The 17299-nt window shown below is 40.3% G+C and overlaps 3 protein-coding genes and 1 non-coding gene across 5 annotated transcripts; 3 read left to right on the forward strand and 1 right to left on the reverse strand.

The window, feature by feature from the left end:
* Positions 1-4773: 4773 nt before the first annotated feature.
* On the forward strand, positions 4774-6877 carry rpl10 (ribosomal protein L10). Of its 2 annotated transcripts, XM_076983705.1 has the most exons (6): positions 4791-4892; positions 5296-5354; positions 5590-5697; positions 5865-6003; positions 6218-6380; positions 6644-6877. In XM_076983705.1, the coding sequence occupies exons 1-6, from the start codon at positions 4870-4872 to the stop codon at positions 6797-6799; spliced, it is 648 nt and encodes a 215-aa protein (XP_076839820.1). In that variant the 5' UTR covers positions 4791-4869; the 3' UTR covers positions 6800-6877. The 2 variants fall into 2 exon arrangements, with proteins under 2 accessions (XP_076839821.1, XP_076839820.1); XM_076983706.1 differs by lacking the exon at positions 6644-6877 and having other exon boundaries at positions 4774-4892; positions 6229-6379.
* LOC143485324 (small nucleolar RNA SNORA70) lies at positions 6431-6565 on the forward strand. Its single transcript, XR_013122843.1, has one exon. It is a non-coding gene; the product is annotated as a small nucleolar RNA SNORA70 (small nucleolar RNA).
* Positions 6878-7222: 345 nt separating the features above from the next.
* Positions 7223-14094, reverse strand: dnase1l1 (deoxyribonuclease I-like 1). Its single transcript, XM_076983704.1, has 9 exons — positions 13937-14094; positions 12278-12523; positions 11715-11803; positions 11363-11452; positions 9096-9208; positions 8861-8973; positions 8540-8697; positions 8352-8448; positions 7223-8070 (listed from the first exon to the last, which is right to left on the reverse strand). Exons 2-9 carry the CDS (start codon positions 12419-12421, stop codon positions 7924-7926), a joined length of 951 nt encoding a protein of 316 aa, XP_076839819.1. The 5' UTR covers positions 12422-12523; positions 13937-14094; the 3' UTR covers positions 7223-7923.
* Positions 14095-14631: 537 nt separating this feature from the next.
* On the forward strand, positions 14632-15714 carry LOC143484786 (protein BTG1-like). Its single transcript, XM_076983707.1, has 3 exons — positions 14632-14769; positions 14861-15032; positions 15283-15714. The coding sequence occupies exons 2-3, from the start codon at positions 14915-14917 to the stop codon at positions 15615-15617; spliced, it is 453 nt and encodes a 150-aa protein (XP_076839822.1). The 5' UTR covers positions 14632-14769; positions 14861-14914; the 3' UTR covers positions 15618-15714.
* The last annotated feature ends 1585 nt before the right edge of the window (positions 15715-17299 follow it).

Here is a 17299-nt window from a genome sequence, read left to right on the forward strand (position 1 = left end):
ACACATACACACACACACGTGTACACATACACACACACGCGTACACATACACACACACACACACACACACACACACACGTGTACACATGCACACACACACACACACACACACACACGGGTACACATATACACACACACGCGTACACATACACACACACACACACGTGTACACATGCACACACACACACACACGCGTACACATACACACACACACACACGTACACATACACACATGCGTACACACACACACACGTGTACACATGCACATGCACACACACACACACGGGTACACATACACACACACGCGTACACATACACACACACACACACACACGTGTACACATGCACACACACACTCACACACACACACACACGTGTACACATACACACACACACGTGTACACATACACACACACACGTGTACACACACACACACACGTGTACACATGCACACACACACACACGTGTACACATACACACACACACGTGTACACATGCACACACACACACACACACATGTACACATACACACACATCTGTACAGTAAGAACTGCAGTGAATTTGGTAGTGGCAGCATTTCTGCATCTTGAGTGAATCACTGACTGCAGATGTTTGAGGAAAACCAATAATGATGTCATGGTGGAGTCAAAGACGACTGTGCTGCAGTGTCTGTTGGTCTGGTGCTCCACACGCAGACCTCAGCCCACATGATGGGACCACTCCAGTCCACAGCCATGACCCACACAGCGTACAAGTGTGTGAGCGTGTGTGTGTGTGTTTGTGTATGTCACAGAGGCCTAGCCTTGCTCTTTGGGGTTTGTTTCCCCTTTATGAAAGATTTAAAGATTCTAAGTGTCCATTCCTGAGTGATTACTCATCCGGGATCTCTCTCACCTGAGTGATTACTCATCCGGGATCTCTCTCACCTGAGGCTGTAATTTGTAATCTGCTTGGCCCACTCAGTCGGAGAGTGAAATGGTCTGCCGCTAGAGTACTACCATCAGGCCTCATCAGAGATCAGAGGTGAACTCATTTACAGCCATGTGCACAAAGGCCACAAGGGCTGGGATTATATAAGAGGGGATTGGGTAAGAATAAAGTGAGCTGTGGAACATACATGCACTTCCTGCCATTTTCAGACATATTTTGAGTTTTTTTTTCTTCTGTTATGCAATGGACTATTATACCGTGGTAGAATACACTGGATTAACACTGTTGTTGGTTTATTTAATCTGAGTATTCCAGTCACTAACACAAGTGACATCTAATCTCTAATACATTGTAATCTACTTCCCTGTATTACACTGAGCTTTGGCACTTTTTTTTTTCAAAACTACATTCTTTATCTCTCATCCCTTTGTATCTCTTTCTCTCAGTCACACACACATGCACAAACACACACACACAATCCATCGTAACGTGTCATATCAACACATGCGCTTGTAAGTAAACCTGGATGACATGATATGATCTCATGACTGAGGCAGTCGACTGTGTAGCAGCAGCGTGTACTGACAGGCTGTGTATGAACACTCCTCACATCGTTAGAGAGGATGAGGAAGGACATGGGACTCGTCTGATCACCACTTCTTAGGAAGGTTCACGAGCATTTCCAGCATGTCCTGTTCATGCATGCATGTTTGGGTCAACGTCTGTTTACAAAACTGAGGCCGGTCGCTATGGAGACAAGAAGCCTTTCACTTCCTGTTAATGTGCTATTGTGTATTGTGCCAACTCATCAGGCCCAAGGAGGATTTAGAGACTCCCTGTTTTGTTTAGGATATTAAATAATATAGTCACTATGTAGTCCAGAGAGACCATATTAATAGTGTTATTTTTATTTGTCTGTGTTTCACTGAAATGTCAAAAATAAAATACATTTCACTGTTCCGTGTTATGTAGTAAGCAGTAGCTCTGAGCATACACAGAGACATTGGTGGTGAGCCATCATTCATCACACATATAGTAATCTCTGGAAGGTAGAGCATAAAAATGCTATATGGTTCAGTGAAGCTTTAATCAATGTATTATATCTTGTTGCTAGGTGCTTTCCTATGTTTGGAATGTAAGAAGCATCAAATAATTCATGGTATTTATTCATTTATTTGTTTATTTGATTATTTTCTTCTTGGTAGGTTCCCTGTTTTTTTCTTTTCTTCTTTCTTTCTTGTAGCCATATCCAGTTCTCAAAGCGGTGGGCCTCTCACCGGGGGTCAGGAAGCGTGAGACACACACAGCCCAGATGGGAGTGGGGCTCATCGCTGCAGCCTTCTGGACTTCCCGGCCGTGCAGAATCGCCGGGTAAGCGTTGCAGCATGTTCGCCAAGGAGCTGATCATTGTTGCAGCATGTTCTGGGGAGAATGCTTCATTGTTTAACTTTGTCCTTTCATGCTGCTCTCTCAGTCCCTCTGTCTCTTCTGTTCGTCCTCTGGTGTTTGTCTTGTGCCTAAACCCTTCGTCCTCTCTGTCAGATGTCTGGTCTCCCTGAACCAACATTTGGAGTTCATTAGTTCACCATTATTCCCAATGCCCGTCCGAGAGAACAAGGAGTCACGCGCACATGCCCAGAATATACAACACAAGATATGTAGCATGTTGCTGACCATGAATGTAAACCCATTCCTGATGATGTATCCTAAATTTGCTCGTGAACGGCGCTGTTCTCTCAGACTTTGGGCCAGACACCTCAGGCAGGGTGTGGCTCCCGTGCAGGAAATGATACTGGGTGTTAATGGGTTAACAGACCACCACAATACTTCCATCTATAGCATGCACGAGGTGTGAAATGTTCTTGCTCTTAACACACGCAGCTTTTAAACCATGCTGAGCAAGACCAAACAGGTCAAGCAAGAGCAAATTACATGTGAAATAATGTCTCAGACAGTAAAAACGTTATATATATTATTATTTTATAATTATTATATATATAATATTATATATTATATATATATTTTATTATATATATATTATAAATAATAATAATATATATATAATAACTATATTATAAATATAATATAGTTATTATATATATATTTTATAAATGACAGAAAATCAGGCCTAATTGAGATAAGAATGCACAGAAAATGAATGCTAAGTAGTAAGAAATATTTCCAACAAATTAGGTACTGGAAATAAAATATGGAGATATACAAATTATTACTTGAATAATTTAAAGCAGTTGTATTTTATATGATTTTAAAATGTTTTCTTTTAAACTTGTGTGGAGGAGACCTGTTAATTGTGACATTGATGAAGAGACCTGAAGCAGCATTGTTTCATATACATGATGACACATAAGAGGAAATGTACCCAGTAGGAGATGCTACACATGCAACACCCCCATTACCCCAAAACTGTGTAGAAGGGGTAGAAGGGGTAGAAGGTACCCATGTGGGCTCTGGAGCTGCTTAGACTTTGTCTGTTGGGGGACAGAACTGAAATACCAAATTCAGGTTTAGATTTAGATTAATTTTAACCTTGAGTGGGACTATCTGGACCGTTATGAGACAAAAAAAAAATACAAGGATGCATATTTCTTTTTGAACAATAGCCTTGTGATAAAGGTTGTGTTTGCACAAAACACAAACTGATGAGTGTTTCACTGACCCAGTGCTGCAGGTTTGAATAAGCTGAGGTGAATGGTAATGTGGGATGTGATGGGAGAGCTGACGTCTGCGCACTCCCATCTAAGGCATGGTATTTGCTTGCCCCACTTAGGCCAGGAATGCAAGGGGAGACAAGTGAAATACTTTGGATTGCTTAAAGAGCTTTGACTGTGTGGCCAGCAGAAGCCTTATTAATCATAAGTCAGCTAGTGCTAAGGCCTCTCTCTCTCTCTCTGTGAATGATCTAGAAAGTAGGTGTGTGTGTGTGTGTGTGTGTGTGTGTGTGTGTGTGTGTGTGTGTGTGTGTGTGTGTGTGTGTGTGTGTGTGTGTCTTCAACATAGCTTAAGGTAAGCTGTTTCCTATATTCTATCGACCACACAACTAATGTTAGGGTGCTCTGCTGCTCTGTCTAAGGTGAGACAGAGAGGGCATGTACTGTTACATAACATCTCGATTGACTTATGTTAGTAATACCATAGATTCCAAAGGCCACCTCCAACATTTGTTCTTCGTTAGCCAGAGTTTAGAAATGTGAGGTCATTCCTCTGTCAGAGATTTAGGAGGGGAGAGGAGAAATTGTATTACTACCATAGTGTTTCATACTAACGAAACAACAGAGACATCTTTTGGGCGGGAAGAAGATGACATAAACGGAGATGTTGGTGTTTGTCGCCCTCTTGTGACATGTTAATCTTGTAGTAAACTTTACAACTGGGCTTTACATCTTTCAATGTTTTGTACATAAAGATCATTAGTCGGTCCACCTTAAGTATGAGACAAACCTTTTCTCAGCCTTTGGGTTCTAGACCAATTTAGCTTTGGCATGGTTTCTCTTACTCTATCCGTTACGAAATGTTAATATTAGTTCTTTGTGAACATAAAACTACATTTCCCGATCGTTAACAGGAAGCTCAGGAAGACGATGCGTCTATTCATAAATATCTTTGTAATGTTTAGATAAGCAAGTCTAACATGCCAAGAAAATTCTGACAACGTTCATATGTGTTTTATAATGTCAATGCAATTTCATATAATAAAATGTTGAAGATATTTTGTGTGATATGCGGATGTGACCTCCGTCTGTACGATATGACGCGGCGGATCCCGAGACTACTTCCTTTCCTCCATTAGGTGAGTGCGTGGTAGGAACGCGCTTCGAGTCGGTCTTCACTAATTTATCGAATATAGCATTGTATTTTCGGGCCTCTAACGCGAATCCTTTAAATAAAGTATTTATTTTGTCTTTATTACAGGTCGCAACAATGGGCCGCCGTCCAGCCCGTTGGTAAGTCCTATAATCGATGTATTTGATTTGGACGAGAGAAAGCCGAAAATGGCAGGGCCCGCTAACCATGTGCAGCACTGTGGTTGAGGGGGGGGACACACACTTTAATGATCGAGTAATCGCAGGCTAGTGGGGGAATGTTCCTTTAAAATCAGGTAGTTGTCTAGATATTAACTGATTTAGTGTGGCAAATCATGACTATTTAGCTGCCATTAGAATAGTTATCCTTGGTTATCTATATAGCTAACGGTAGGCTATCTAAGCTAGCTACAGCTTTATTTGCGTTAGCTAGCTACGTTACTTAGTGTGTGCTGCAGACGGAAATTTAGTTTACTGCTCCAGTTTGAATTTCATATTTAAACACTTAAATTGTATTTCTGACTATAGTTCTTCTCATATACAGCTACAGATACTGCAAGAACAAGCCTTACCCCAAATCCCGGTTCTGTCGGGGTGTGCCTGGTAAGACCATACATTAATTTATTAACTATCGGATCTAACCGTTTCCTTAAATGTGTAATGGTGGGTACATTAAGGGAGTACACGCTGTTTACAGATGTAGCACATAATTTCTAAACGTTTATCAAGCATTTTAATTCTGAATAGAAATCATGAATTGTGCAGTCATTGTAACCACAGTTTTGGTAGGACAGATTCCTAATGTACAGTTGTATCTACCCATTAATTCTGCTCCTAGATCCTAAGATCAGGATCTTCGACTTGGGTAGGAAGAAGGCTAAGGTGGATGAGTTTCCACTGTGTGGTCACATGGTATCTGATGAATATGAGCAGCTGTCCTCTGAAGGTAAGAGTTAACTTGAGTAATTGACCTTTAGTGTTCTCTAACCTGTACTTTGTGTGTTCTATGTATTGCTTATTAAAATTGAGTTCACGTATAAATTCTCATGGGAAGGTGGTTTATGTATGAAGCTTGAGGTGGTGCTCAAACCACATTAAACCTCTTCTTCCCAGCACTTGAGGCTGCCCGCATCTGTGCCAACAAATACATGGTGAAGACCTGCGGCAAAGATGGTTTCCACATCCGTGTGCGTCTGCACCCCTTCCACGTCATCCGCATCAACAAAATGTTGTCCTGTGCCGGAGCTGATAGGTGGGTTTGGACTCGGGTCCTAAAACTACACCCACAGCTTATGAAGCTGTCTGGCCATGTCGTTTTTGTAGAATCCCAGCTGAGGAAGTGCTGGCTTCTGGGAGACACCATTGACACCCATGCTTGTTCATCTTAGACCCTTTGCTGGCAACATATTGCCTTTTGTTTTTCATGTGTGCCTGTTTGAGCAACCAGAGTTGTCTTCTCTTGCCAGGCTCCAGACAGGGATGCGTGGCGCTTTTGGGAAGCCCCAGGGTACCGTGGCCCGTGTGCACATTGGTCAGGTGATCATGTCCGTGCGCACGAAAGCTCAGAACAAGGAGCATGTCATTGAGGCTTTGAGGAGGGCCAAATTCAAGTTCCCTGGCCGTCAGAAGGTGCGTCCCAAAAGCAGTCGGATTTGTCCTTTGTAGCGCTGATGCGTGTTCTGCAGCTTATTAAGCCGACCAGTCTGGTTGTCTGTGCTTTTCTGGTGTGCAATGGCTGCAGACAGTAATTCTTCGGTTTGTGTATGTGCCCAGCTGGGAGGTGCTGGGTCCTTAAAGGGACCGTTGAGACAAAGTGCAAATCATGTGCGAGTAAATCCTTAACGAAGCCTTTCATATTACTTCATCCCTGTTTTTTCCCCCCTCTCGTTCAGATCCACATCTCCAAGAAGTATGGCTTCACCAAGTTCAATGCCTCTGACTTTGATGACCTGCTGCAGGAGAAGCGTCTGGTCCCTGATGGCTGTGGGGTGAAATACATGCCCAACCACGGCCCCCTGAGCCGCTGGAAGGCCCTGCATGCCAACTGAGTTCTTCACACTTACCTGGCAATATTGGCTGTGTGACGTAGGGCTGAAGCAGTCAATAAAAACAACTTGTACAAAATATTCTGGTTTCAGTTTTTATATTATTTAGCAATACAAATGCTGCTTTGAGGTTTTATATATAAATACACTTTGATCATATGAAAATTAGGTACTTTGGTGAGGAGGTAGTGTGCCTTACTACAATGTGTACAAATGGTATGAAATGGATGCATGCAGAATATTTGCTTGGTTTTCTTCTTGGTCTTAACTACAGGTGCATCTCAAATTAGAATATCAGTTAATTTATTTCAGTAATTCAATACATAAAGTGAAATGCATATAGATTCATGACTAGAGTGATCCATTTCAAATGTTTTTCTGTTATTATTGATTGTGGCTTACAGCCAATGAAAACCCAAAATCATCTGAAAACGTGACTGAAATTTTTAATTCAGAAATGTTTGCCTGAAAAGTGTACAGTAAATGCACTCAATACTTGGGTGGGGCTTCGATAGCACTTTGATGGGTGTTCTATCAAGAAAGGCTGCTTTATATTTGAAAGGGCTATACATCTTTTAAACAATATACGGTATGCCTTAAATCCTAGCTTCATAGTAAATGGTGTATAGGCCTTGCCACACTCCAGTTGTGAGATCAAGGTCATAATTGGACATTAACATGTCTGTGATTCATGGTAAAATTGCTGTTATGTTGGTTCTGCCATTTACTTCAAGGTAAAGAAATTTAGGGCCAAAGAGAAATGTTTGGTCTACAGTTTCTTTGTACATTATTTTTTAAATAAATATATGCTAAGAGGTTTAGCAAGACAGTAAAATAAAAGTACATTTTATTACAAAATGTAAACAAAAGCATCAAGCTTTTGAAACCAGTGAGATTAATTTCTTCTGTTTCCAAAAGTACTAAAACCTGAACTTGAAAATAGGGGGAAAAAATGCTAGGATGATCTTGTCGCTCCAGTTTAATATACATCCTTTAGACTTTGGCATGACACTTCATCACAGTCACACACCAGCACATGACATGCAGTTTTGGCATGAAAGAGGTTCAAGTGTTAACGTCAGTGCATATACTTATTTTGTCTCAACTGTCTTCAGAAATGTGTGGGCTTACAGCTGGAGTGTTGACAGATGCAGCTGGAGGAAGAGGAAGCTGAGGGTGACGGGCAGCAGGCACAGAGGGGCGTGTATCTGTTCACTTCCTGACTTGGTCTTCAGTTCCACCTCTATAGGGTAGTGGTCACTCACACGAAGAGCCTGTTAGGAACAATCCACATGGTGATGGCGCCTCGGGTCACAAAATGCTCCACACATTTTGATGAAGCCTTACAGTTTTGCCTTTAGCCATTTTGTTTTACAAACTGGAAACCAAACAGTTTTGTTCACAGAAATCGTATATGCTTAGAGTGGCTAAATTATGGCATGAAGGGAATTTTCTAATCTAGAGGAATATAAATTGTGTAATTAAGACATAATAAGGTAATAAGATATAATAAGTGTTGTGACGTGGAAGTGTGATAGAGGATGTACATGTATACCTGTGACTCATCGAGGTGGAACTCTGCTGCAAAGTCGAATGGTCCTGCCGAAGATGGTACCACAGATCTGAGAAAGTGATCTCCGTGTACCACTATCCTGTTTGGTCAGGTCAGGCACGAGCATTCATTATTAGAAGATTGAGAAACAAAGCGAAGTGTGTCACACCAATGAATTAATGCAGACATACCTGTCATATGCGCAATCCGTCGATTTCCTGACTGTAGTGTCTTGTTTGTCATCTATCAGCCAGGTGAATGAGGGGTTAGTGTACAATCGTATATTTTTCCTGTTCTTCTTGGCCACATATCCACAGGCTGCGTTGAAATCCCCAAGAAACATTATATCCTATCAGAAGTGAAGTAATTGGGCAAGTTTTTTTTTTTTTTTCAAATTTACCCCCAATCTCCAAATGTTTTGAAGTCACTGGAACCACAGTGCCACAGACGATTGTGTGGGGCAAAAAAAGATTCTATAAAATTTAAGTATATTATTAGGATATATATCTCACCTCTGTCTTCCATCTCTGTCTGACATCCTCAAAAACATCATAGAGCTCGTCGATCTCTTTGGTGGCATTGGCGGGAGATGTATGCATTGGAATCAGGACAAAGTCGCCAATCACTGCAAAATAACCTACTCTGTCACAGTCTGAGCTTAGTGCAACGAGCACACCTTAGGCAAAAAACTGAATCCATCCAGCCTAATGACACAGAAGCTCCGTGTCTGTCAATAGATAATGTCACCTGTTTGAGGAGCTTGCAGACGCACTACAAAGGGCTCTCTGGCAAAAGCATCCTCATCGCCCGGCTGACTGTCTGGGTACTGGTAGTGATCTTTAAGCCTCACTGAACCTTTTCTGTGTGAGAGAATGTAAAAGAAAAAACATTTTACATGCCATTAAAATCTTCGCATCCAGTATTAAATTCTAGTACTTATAAAGCACTCTCTGGTTTGGCTCCCATATATCTGGCTAACCTTTTGCACCGCTATGTCCCTACTTGCCAACTTCGGTCATCTGACTCTGGTCTCCTAGTTGTTCCCAGATTTAAGCTGAGCACCATGGCGGCCCCGAACTTCTGGAGCCCTCTTCCTCCGTCTCTTACCATCTCTCAACACATTCAAGGCTCAATTAAAAACTCGTCTAATTACTCAACATTTTCTCACAACTTAGGTCTGTTCTATGGGATTTGTTTTATTTCTATTTTTGCTGTTATTTTTCTCTGTTTTGTTCTTGTATTTGTTTTTTTTTTTGTATTTCTTTGTAAAGCATCCTTGGGTACTTTGAAAGGCGCTATATAAATGGAAATTATTATTATTAGTCATGATATGGAAAACATGCGCTAAAACACTAGCACTGTCTCAGATAAAAGGTACACTACCGTTCAAAAGTTTGGGGTCACCTAGACAATTTTGTGTTTACCCTGAAATCTCATACTTTTATTTATCAAATGAGTTGCAAAATGAATATAGTCCAGACATTGACAAGGTAGAAATAATGTTTTTTTTTTATTTGAAATAATTTTCTACTTTAAACTTTGCTTTCGTCAAAGAATGCTCCCTTAGCAGCAACTACAGCATTGCAGACCTTTGGCATTCTAGCTAAGGTAATCTGGAGAAATTTCACCCCATGCTTCCAGAAGCCGCTCCCACAAGTTTGATTGGGTTAATGGGCACTTTTCGTACCATACGGTCAAGCTGCTCCCACAACAGCTCAATGGGGTTGAGATCTGGTGACTGCGCTGGCCACTCCATTACCGATAAAAACACCAGCTGCCTGCTTCTTCTCTAAATAGTTTGTGCATAATTTGGAGGTGTGCTTTGGGTCATTGTCCTGTTGCAGGATGAAATTGGCTCCAATCAAGCGCTGTACACAGGGTATGGCATGGTGTTGCAAAATGGAGTGATAGCCTTCCTTATTCAAAATCCCTTTTACCTTGTTCAAATCTCCCACTTTACCAGCACCAAAGCAACCCCAGACCATCACATTACCTCCACCATGTTTGACAGATGGTGTCAGGCACTCTTCCAGCATCTTTTCAGTTGTTCTGCGTCTCACAAATGTTCGTCTGTGTGATCCAAACACCTCAAACTTTGATTCGTCTGTCCATAACACTTTTTTCCAATCTTCCTCTGTCCAATGTCTGTGTTCTTTTGCCCATATTAATCTTTTTCTTTTATTAGCCAGATATGGCTTTTTCTTTGCCACTCTGCCCTGAAGGCCAGCATCCCGGAGTCGCCTCTTCACTGTAGACGTTGACACTGACGTTTTGCGGGTACTATGAAACTGCCAGTTGAGGACCTGTGAGGCATCGATTTCTCACACTGGAGACTCTAATGTATTGTCTTCTTGCTCAGTTGTGCAGCGGGGCCTTCCACTTCTCCTTCTACTCTGGTTAGAGCCTGTCTGTGCTCCTCTGAAGGGAGTAGTACACACCATTGTAGGAAATCTTCAGTTTCTTGGCAATGTCTCGCATGGAATAGCCTTCATTTCTCAGAACAAGAATAGACTGTCGAGTTTCAATTGAAAGTTGTTTTTTTCTGGCCATTTTGTGAGTTTAATCGAACCAACAATTGTAATGCTCCAGATTCTCAACTAGCTCAAAGGAAGGTCAGTTTTATAGCTTCTCTAATCAGCAAAACTGTTTTCAGCTGTGCTAACCTACTTGCACAAGGGTTTTCAAAATATCCAATAGCCTCCTTACAGAGTTAGCAAACACAATGTACCATTAGAACACTGGAGTGATGGTTGTTGGAAATGGGTCTCCATACATCTATGTAGATATTGCATTAAAAACCAGATGTCTACAGCTAGAATAGTCATTTACCACATTAATAATGTATAGAGTGTATTTTTGATGCATTTAATGTTAGCTAAATTGAAAAAAAAACTGCTTTTCTTTCAAAAATAAGAACATTTCTAAGTGACCCCAAACTTTTGAACGGTAGTGTATATGTTAATTCTTAATATTATATATTTAAATTTTTAAGGGTCTGAAACTAAATAGCTTACCTGAATACAAAGACATACTGCTCCTGATACGTTTGTGTTCTGCCTAGTCGTTGACTTGATGCATAGTCATATTGGTAACGGCTGTCATAGCTGAAAAATAAATATTAATACAGAAGAAGCAATATTGTGTTCATTACATGTAGATCACAGGACACTGTCACTGTCATACATCTATGATCTAAACCAGTGTTTCTCAAGCCAGTCCTTGAGGCCCAAAGACACCGTCCACATTGTTGCTCTGACCTAAGGTGTTAGGAGGTTGGACAGCGGAAAGCTGGGGAATTGTGAGGGGGGGGGGGGCATGTGTACTGGGTTGAGAGACGCTGCTCCTAATGGTGACTGTGGGAGTTACTTGTTGAGGCTCTTGAGCAGAGCAGGAATGGCCTTCTTCTTGTAATCTCTCACCTCCTGGAGTAAGCACACATCACAGCGTGCCACAATCTGGACAAAACCAAATATGATAACGAGATAATCAACCTGTATGGCACTGCATATACTTATGAAGATATCCTGTACTATAATTGCTATCAGTATTTTTTATAGAAATAGTGCTGTAAAAGTTTATTTAGTTCATTTGATGTTGTGGTAGGGAAAATGTATCAAAATGTCCTGGCTGAACAATAACCATTTTCTGACAGGATCTGTCTATATGTTAGTTCAGGGGGCTACCGAAGAAAAATGGTCTATAGTTCTTAATACAGCTAAAGTAGTATTTTACAGCATTTTACATATTTCAGTTCAAACCCTATGTCAGTGCAAAATTTGTTTACTAATGTTTACTAAGATGATGCAATGTCTATTTAGGAAGTGGTAATCATAACCATTATAAAGAAATAAAAAAACTTAATTTAGACTAGTAGTATTTGCGGTTAACAATAAACGAAAGCCTGCTGTAACCTGTAAAATAAGTCTCACCCGGGTTAGGGTGTTCAAAAGGTTGCCGTCTAACGCTTTTGAGTCACCAAAACTCTGAACGTTAAAGGCGCAGATTTTAAATCCATGGCAGGGAGGCAGGGTAGTGACAGGAATGAGGAAGAGCAGTACGTAAGTGGAAGCCATCCTGGAGCTGAGGAAGTAGTCAGACCAGATAAATCCTGCTGTGATGTTGCTTTCCTTAGTCTTCACCTTCTAGATGAACCACTTGCCTGTTGCTTGTGGTTCCTATGCAGAAGTGATACAAAAGCTGAAGCCATTAGTCATCCAACCAGATCATCTACTATATAGCAGCTGCTCTTTATTAAAACAATCAACACACACTAGGCAATAATCTATCCCTCACAGGGATACTATATAATGTACGTTATAGGTGCATTAAAAAGTTTTTCTATTCAGCCTATCATGCTTTAATTAGAGTAATTTTAGACTTTTTGTAAATAACTAGACCAGCACCTCTTACTTATTCATATTTGTCTTGAATAATATGCCTTAAGTAAACTTGTAGATTCCTGGATATCTTGTATTTTATTTAAATACTTCAATTAAAAACAATTTCACCCCCCCCCCCAACTGTCATTACTGATAAAAAAAGGAAATAATCTCTCTGACACACACACCCATGTGACGCTTAGCATTCGGAATTTAGTTTTTCAGGTCTTATAATGCACACAAAGTCCTGCACCACTGAAAAACAGAAAAAAGTGATTTGTGTGAATCTTTAGCATGGATTTTTGAATAATGTACTCCACCACATAAGCTTTTTTTAAAGAGACATACATGTATTTCATTTGTTAATAATAATAATAATAATAATAATAATAAATATTTTTGCAGATGATATTCCACGTCAATAATAACTTCATCATCATCTTTAATCCACTTCCGTTCCTTGAGTGGGCCAACTAAGGACTAAAGGAATAATTCTAATGACACGTACTGCATAGGTGTACTGAGGTGTGAACCGTGTAGGTATATGTGATTTCAATGCATTTGTGTAATGGGGTTTCTTTCCTGCGAGAAGCCTCCTGACGCATTTATTTTCCCCTTGCAGGCAAGTCGTCATTTTCCATAAATGAATGTACAGCTAACTTACGTCTTCGTGAGAGCGTCTCGAGGATTGAAATCGGTGTGTGCAAAATTTGTAAAAACAAGATAAACTTGTGCCATTTTCGACTTGCTTTATGACCTACACGAAAGTCCTAACCAAACCTTGATTGTCCGTAGTGTCATAAGGACACATTTAGCCCTCGCTAGTGTTTCCGAGGGCTGGTTTGGTCATAAGGAAAGGCACGGAAGCATTTAGAGCATTTAGGGAAGCGTATTACTATTATTATATACGAAACATAACTTGTGAGTACCAAGACTCCCACCCACAAATACAGTCAGTGGTAGAGTCAACCATCCTAAAAAGCTAAAAGCTTATAAGCATTTTCTTTTATAAAAATAAAAAATATACAAACAATTCTGACGTTCTGGTCTGGGTATATGTTCTTCAGTGTTGGTGCAGGACTTTCGAACAAAGCAATGAAGAATAATCATTTTAATTAAGCTCTAAGGACAGACATGTTCCCAAAGTATAAACACGAGCATGAACATAAACTAGAAACAGGAAAGCGACGCAAGAGCAGATATCGTTACCTCACTGGACAGATCAGATGGCCTCGGTGGTTATGGGGAAAGTTATAATTCCGTAACAGTTCTTTGCGCCCTTTTCAGTGAGACAGTTGGCCCACCCACTGAAGGGAGGGACTTGGTTCTGAACCCGCTACTGCTGGGTTTGTGTTTCTGCTCGTAATAGCAGAAACCCATTTATCTAATTACTTTATTTCGATCTGATACGTCGTTTTCTGATACGTGCTTTACATTCCCTTTTAATAAACTAATATTACATTTCATTTTCAAGGGAGGGATTTGTGTACTTTTCCCAAACCTGTATTTACCCTGCCACACATCACAAGGACGTGGACATGTAAGCCTTCTGGGGTTATTACTACGACTGATCGTCGTGATGATGATCATGTTTCATCAGGGCTCTAGTCCTACACTAAATTTTTTTCGGTCTCTTTTTTCCGAAATAAAAAAACTAAAACCTGTATTTTCTGTTTTATGCCTAATAAAGCTGGGCGCGGTCGACTAAATTTAATTGCGGAAAATTAATATAATCGGCCGTGTACAATGCTTGATACAGTGTATTTAACTTAATCACAACTGACAAGGATCTGAATTTTTTAACTTTGGTTTTCTAATTGTTCCAGAACAAACCAGTTGTGTGACGTTGGCAGCTTTGCGTTTGTAACGTATCCTAGAGGAGAATGTTATGAAGATTAATAGAATTTCCTTTCTCAAACCTAATCGCGTCTCAGATACATTAGATATAGATTTTGATTCTGATACTGATCACTGAAATCAAGTTATCTCCTAATCAGATTAGTCTCAAATTTCAGTCTTGTTTTCTCTCGTTAAAAATCTTGGTGAGTCCTTTTGTCGGAGCCTAATACCTGACTATATAAAACATAACTTCTCATTCTCTTGTGAATATGTCATCTACATTTATTTTAACAGGTTTTGAAACTCAGCTTTTCATTTCCTTGGTCATCTGTCTCATGAAATAATAAGATGAAAACGGAAGTTTCAGCAGCTGCGAATTTTGTCATCAGCTTGCTCAGGACAACTGGGCTTCTGTCTGAAGATCAGCTTCATCACTTCTGTCTCTCACTGGAAAAAGCTCTACTTGGTATGGGGATTGTTCTGTCAGTAACTGCTCAGGGTAATGATGTTATGATTAAGAAAAAATCGTTCTAATAGCCATTCATATATCTTAAAAGACTTAGAATAGAATAGAATAGAATAGAATAGAATAGAATAAAACTTAAGAATAGAGAATATACTTATGAACTGAAATCTGAGTATTAAGTCAAATGATCTGTCTGTCTGCATTGGCTATGAAACCGGTGTCATTGTTTACTTCGTTTCTTTGTGTTCAGAACACTACCAGCACCACTGGTTTCCTCAGGCCCCTTGCCGAGGGTCAGGCTACAGATGCCTCCGCATCAACCACAAAATGGACCCACTGATAGGCAAGGCTGCCTGCGCCATTGGACTCACGCGAGAGCAGCTTTTCTCTTTACTTCCAAGCGAGCTAACGCTGTGGGTGGACCCTTACGAGGTGTCATACCGGATTGGTGAGGACGGGTCCACCTGTATTCTGTACGAGTCCTTGCCATCTCAGTCCAGGAGTACCGGTTCAACAGACAAAGAAACCAGTTGCAAGAGGGAACTGAGATCCAGGCAGTCAAGCCCTTCCATGGTTTCAGTATGATGACCATTTTAAGCTAACCAGTTTTGTATCTCATGCCCTCGCTTTGATGTAAATTCTGCCCTTGTTTAGAACATTAAATACATTAACTGTCTAATATTTTGTTGACGACTTCATATTATGCACAGCTTAATATATTCATGATGAAAATGCAACAGAAACCCTTTAATTACTAATACAATACTAAAGTGAAATATTATTAAATGACTAGGTAGTTCAGTGCGGATAACATAACTGAAAGGCTAATGGCAACTTTCCAGAATTTAGGGCACTGATTTGTAATCTGTACAGTAAAGAGTTCAGTTGAAAATGGAAAAAAATTAACTGGTTGACCAGCTATACCAGTACAATCACACTTAAAGAGTTAAAAACTACAGGCATACATTCACATAAAAGACAATCTGTAATACTGTCTTCTAGTAAACATATTTAAAACAACTAATTGAAATTGGCCTAACTAGAAAATATTTTTTTTTATCTGACAAAAACGTATTGCAATAATGTATTGGTGCAAGAAAGTATCTTGCCCTGTCCCCTATACATACCCACTCCACCCACACCATCCCATCCCAATATACGTAGGACACACAGGAAAGTGAGTCAGATAGGCACAGCAAATGAGAGGAAGAAAGGAAAGAGGAGAAAGAGATAGAACTAGAACGGGTGGTGGGGGTTTTGGGGGGGGGGGGGGGGGGGGTGCAGGTCAAAGACGAACATGTTTTCCACAGCTGGAAGAAGTGGAGATGTTAAGAGCCAAAACCCACTTCACATTCCATTTAAATGGGGCTCTTAGGTCTGCTCCTGTTGTAAAATGAGCTAGGCAGAAGACGTGTAACGGTTTAATGTACCAGCTCTTGGAAATGTTTGTTTCAGAAGTGCAGTTTGGCCCCGCTGCGAGTGTTTTGCTTGTATTATGCATCTGTCATGACTGCATTCACATTGCATCTCAGAACAGTACGGGACTGGCATAAGGTTTGATGCTTTGCTCAAACAGCAGCCATTCCTCTTAAAGAATATGTAGAGTATTGTATTTTAACCTAGGATACAGTTTATAAGTTCAGTCAGAGACAGTTTGTGATTACACAAGAATCACAGAAAAACTACATTTGTTTTAATCTGTCGATTCTGAGCTGTGGAAATTTATATACAGTACAAGTATGTAAATAGATGATTATTGAATAGTCTGTCAGTTCTGTTACTGCTAGATGTTTTGCAGATAAACAGCAGTGCAGTGCTTTTTTCATTATTCCTGGTAGGCATTCATAAAGACCTACATTTTGCAAATGTGTTACAGAGATTTGACAGAGAAGTGAGAAATGACCCCTTTGAGTGTTCAGATTGTGCTGTCCTGAAACCAAGAGTTGCTTTTTTCCCCTTCAAATTGAAATCCGTTCTGACAAATTCTTGGAATGGGATTTGCCTTAATTTGCCTATTGGCCATTAGTCGCTTTATTTAGCTTACAGTGATGTATTAATGGTCGACAAGCACTGTGTGATACAGGACCAGTCAGTCAGTCTTTCCCTACTCACTTTCACATCTGTTCATGAGTTCACAATTCCCATTATGATTCACGTTCACAGCTGCAGGCACTGCAGGGAGAGAAATATCTGGACAGCAGCACAAAGAGTAGGTCTGCCTGCAACACTACATTAAATCATTATGCACAGGTCTTTCTTTTTCTTTT

The sequence above is a fragment of the Brachyhypopomus gauderio genome, chromosome 21 (genome assembly GCF_052324685.1).
Source record: "Brachyhypopomus gauderio isolate BG-103 chromosome 21, BGAUD_0.2, whole genome shotgun sequence".
In the NCBI taxonomy this organism is placed as follows: domain Eukaryota; kingdom Metazoa; phylum Chordata; class Actinopteri; order Gymnotiformes; family Hypopomidae; genus Brachyhypopomus; species Brachyhypopomus gauderio.

What these genes read in the sequence shown, in the direction of transcription:
- LOC143484786 (XM_076983707.1), top strand. Translation starts at nt 14,915, where the DNA reads ATGAAAACGGAAGTTTCAGCAGCTGCGAATTTTGTCATCAGCTTGCTC. An exon ending in ACTGGAAAAAGCTCTACTTG is followed by an intron (nt 15,033 to 15,282) that starts GTATGGGGATTG and finishes CTTTGTGTTCAG; the next exon opens with AACACTACCAGCACCACTGG.
- dnase1l1 (XM_076983704.1), bottom strand. Translation starts at nt 12,421, where the DNA reads ATGGCTTCCACTTACGTACTGCTCTTCCTCATTCCTGTCACTACCCTG. An exon ending in TCTGCAAGCTCCTCAAACAG is followed by an intron (nt 8,974 to 9,095) that starts GTGACATTATCT and finishes GTTATTTTGCAG; the next exon opens with TGATTGGCGACTTTGTCCTG. An exon ending in TCCACCTCGATGAGTCACAG is followed by an intron (nt 8,071 to 8,351) that starts GTATACATGTAC and finishes TGTTCCTAACAG; the next exon opens with GCTCTTCGTGTGAGTGACCA.
- rpl10 (XM_076983705.1), top strand. Translation starts at nt 4,870, where the DNA reads ATGGGCCGCCGTCCAGCCCGTTG. An exon ending in GGCCGCCGTCCAGCCCGTTG is followed by an intron (nt 4,893 to 5,295) that starts GTAAGTCCTATA and finishes TCTCATATACAG; the next exon opens with CTACAGATACTGCAAGAACA. An exon ending in AGTTCCCTGGCCGTCAGAAG is followed by an intron (nt 6,381 to 6,643) that starts GTGCGTCCCAAA and finishes CCTCTCGTTCAG; the next exon opens with ATCCACATCTCCAAGAAGTA.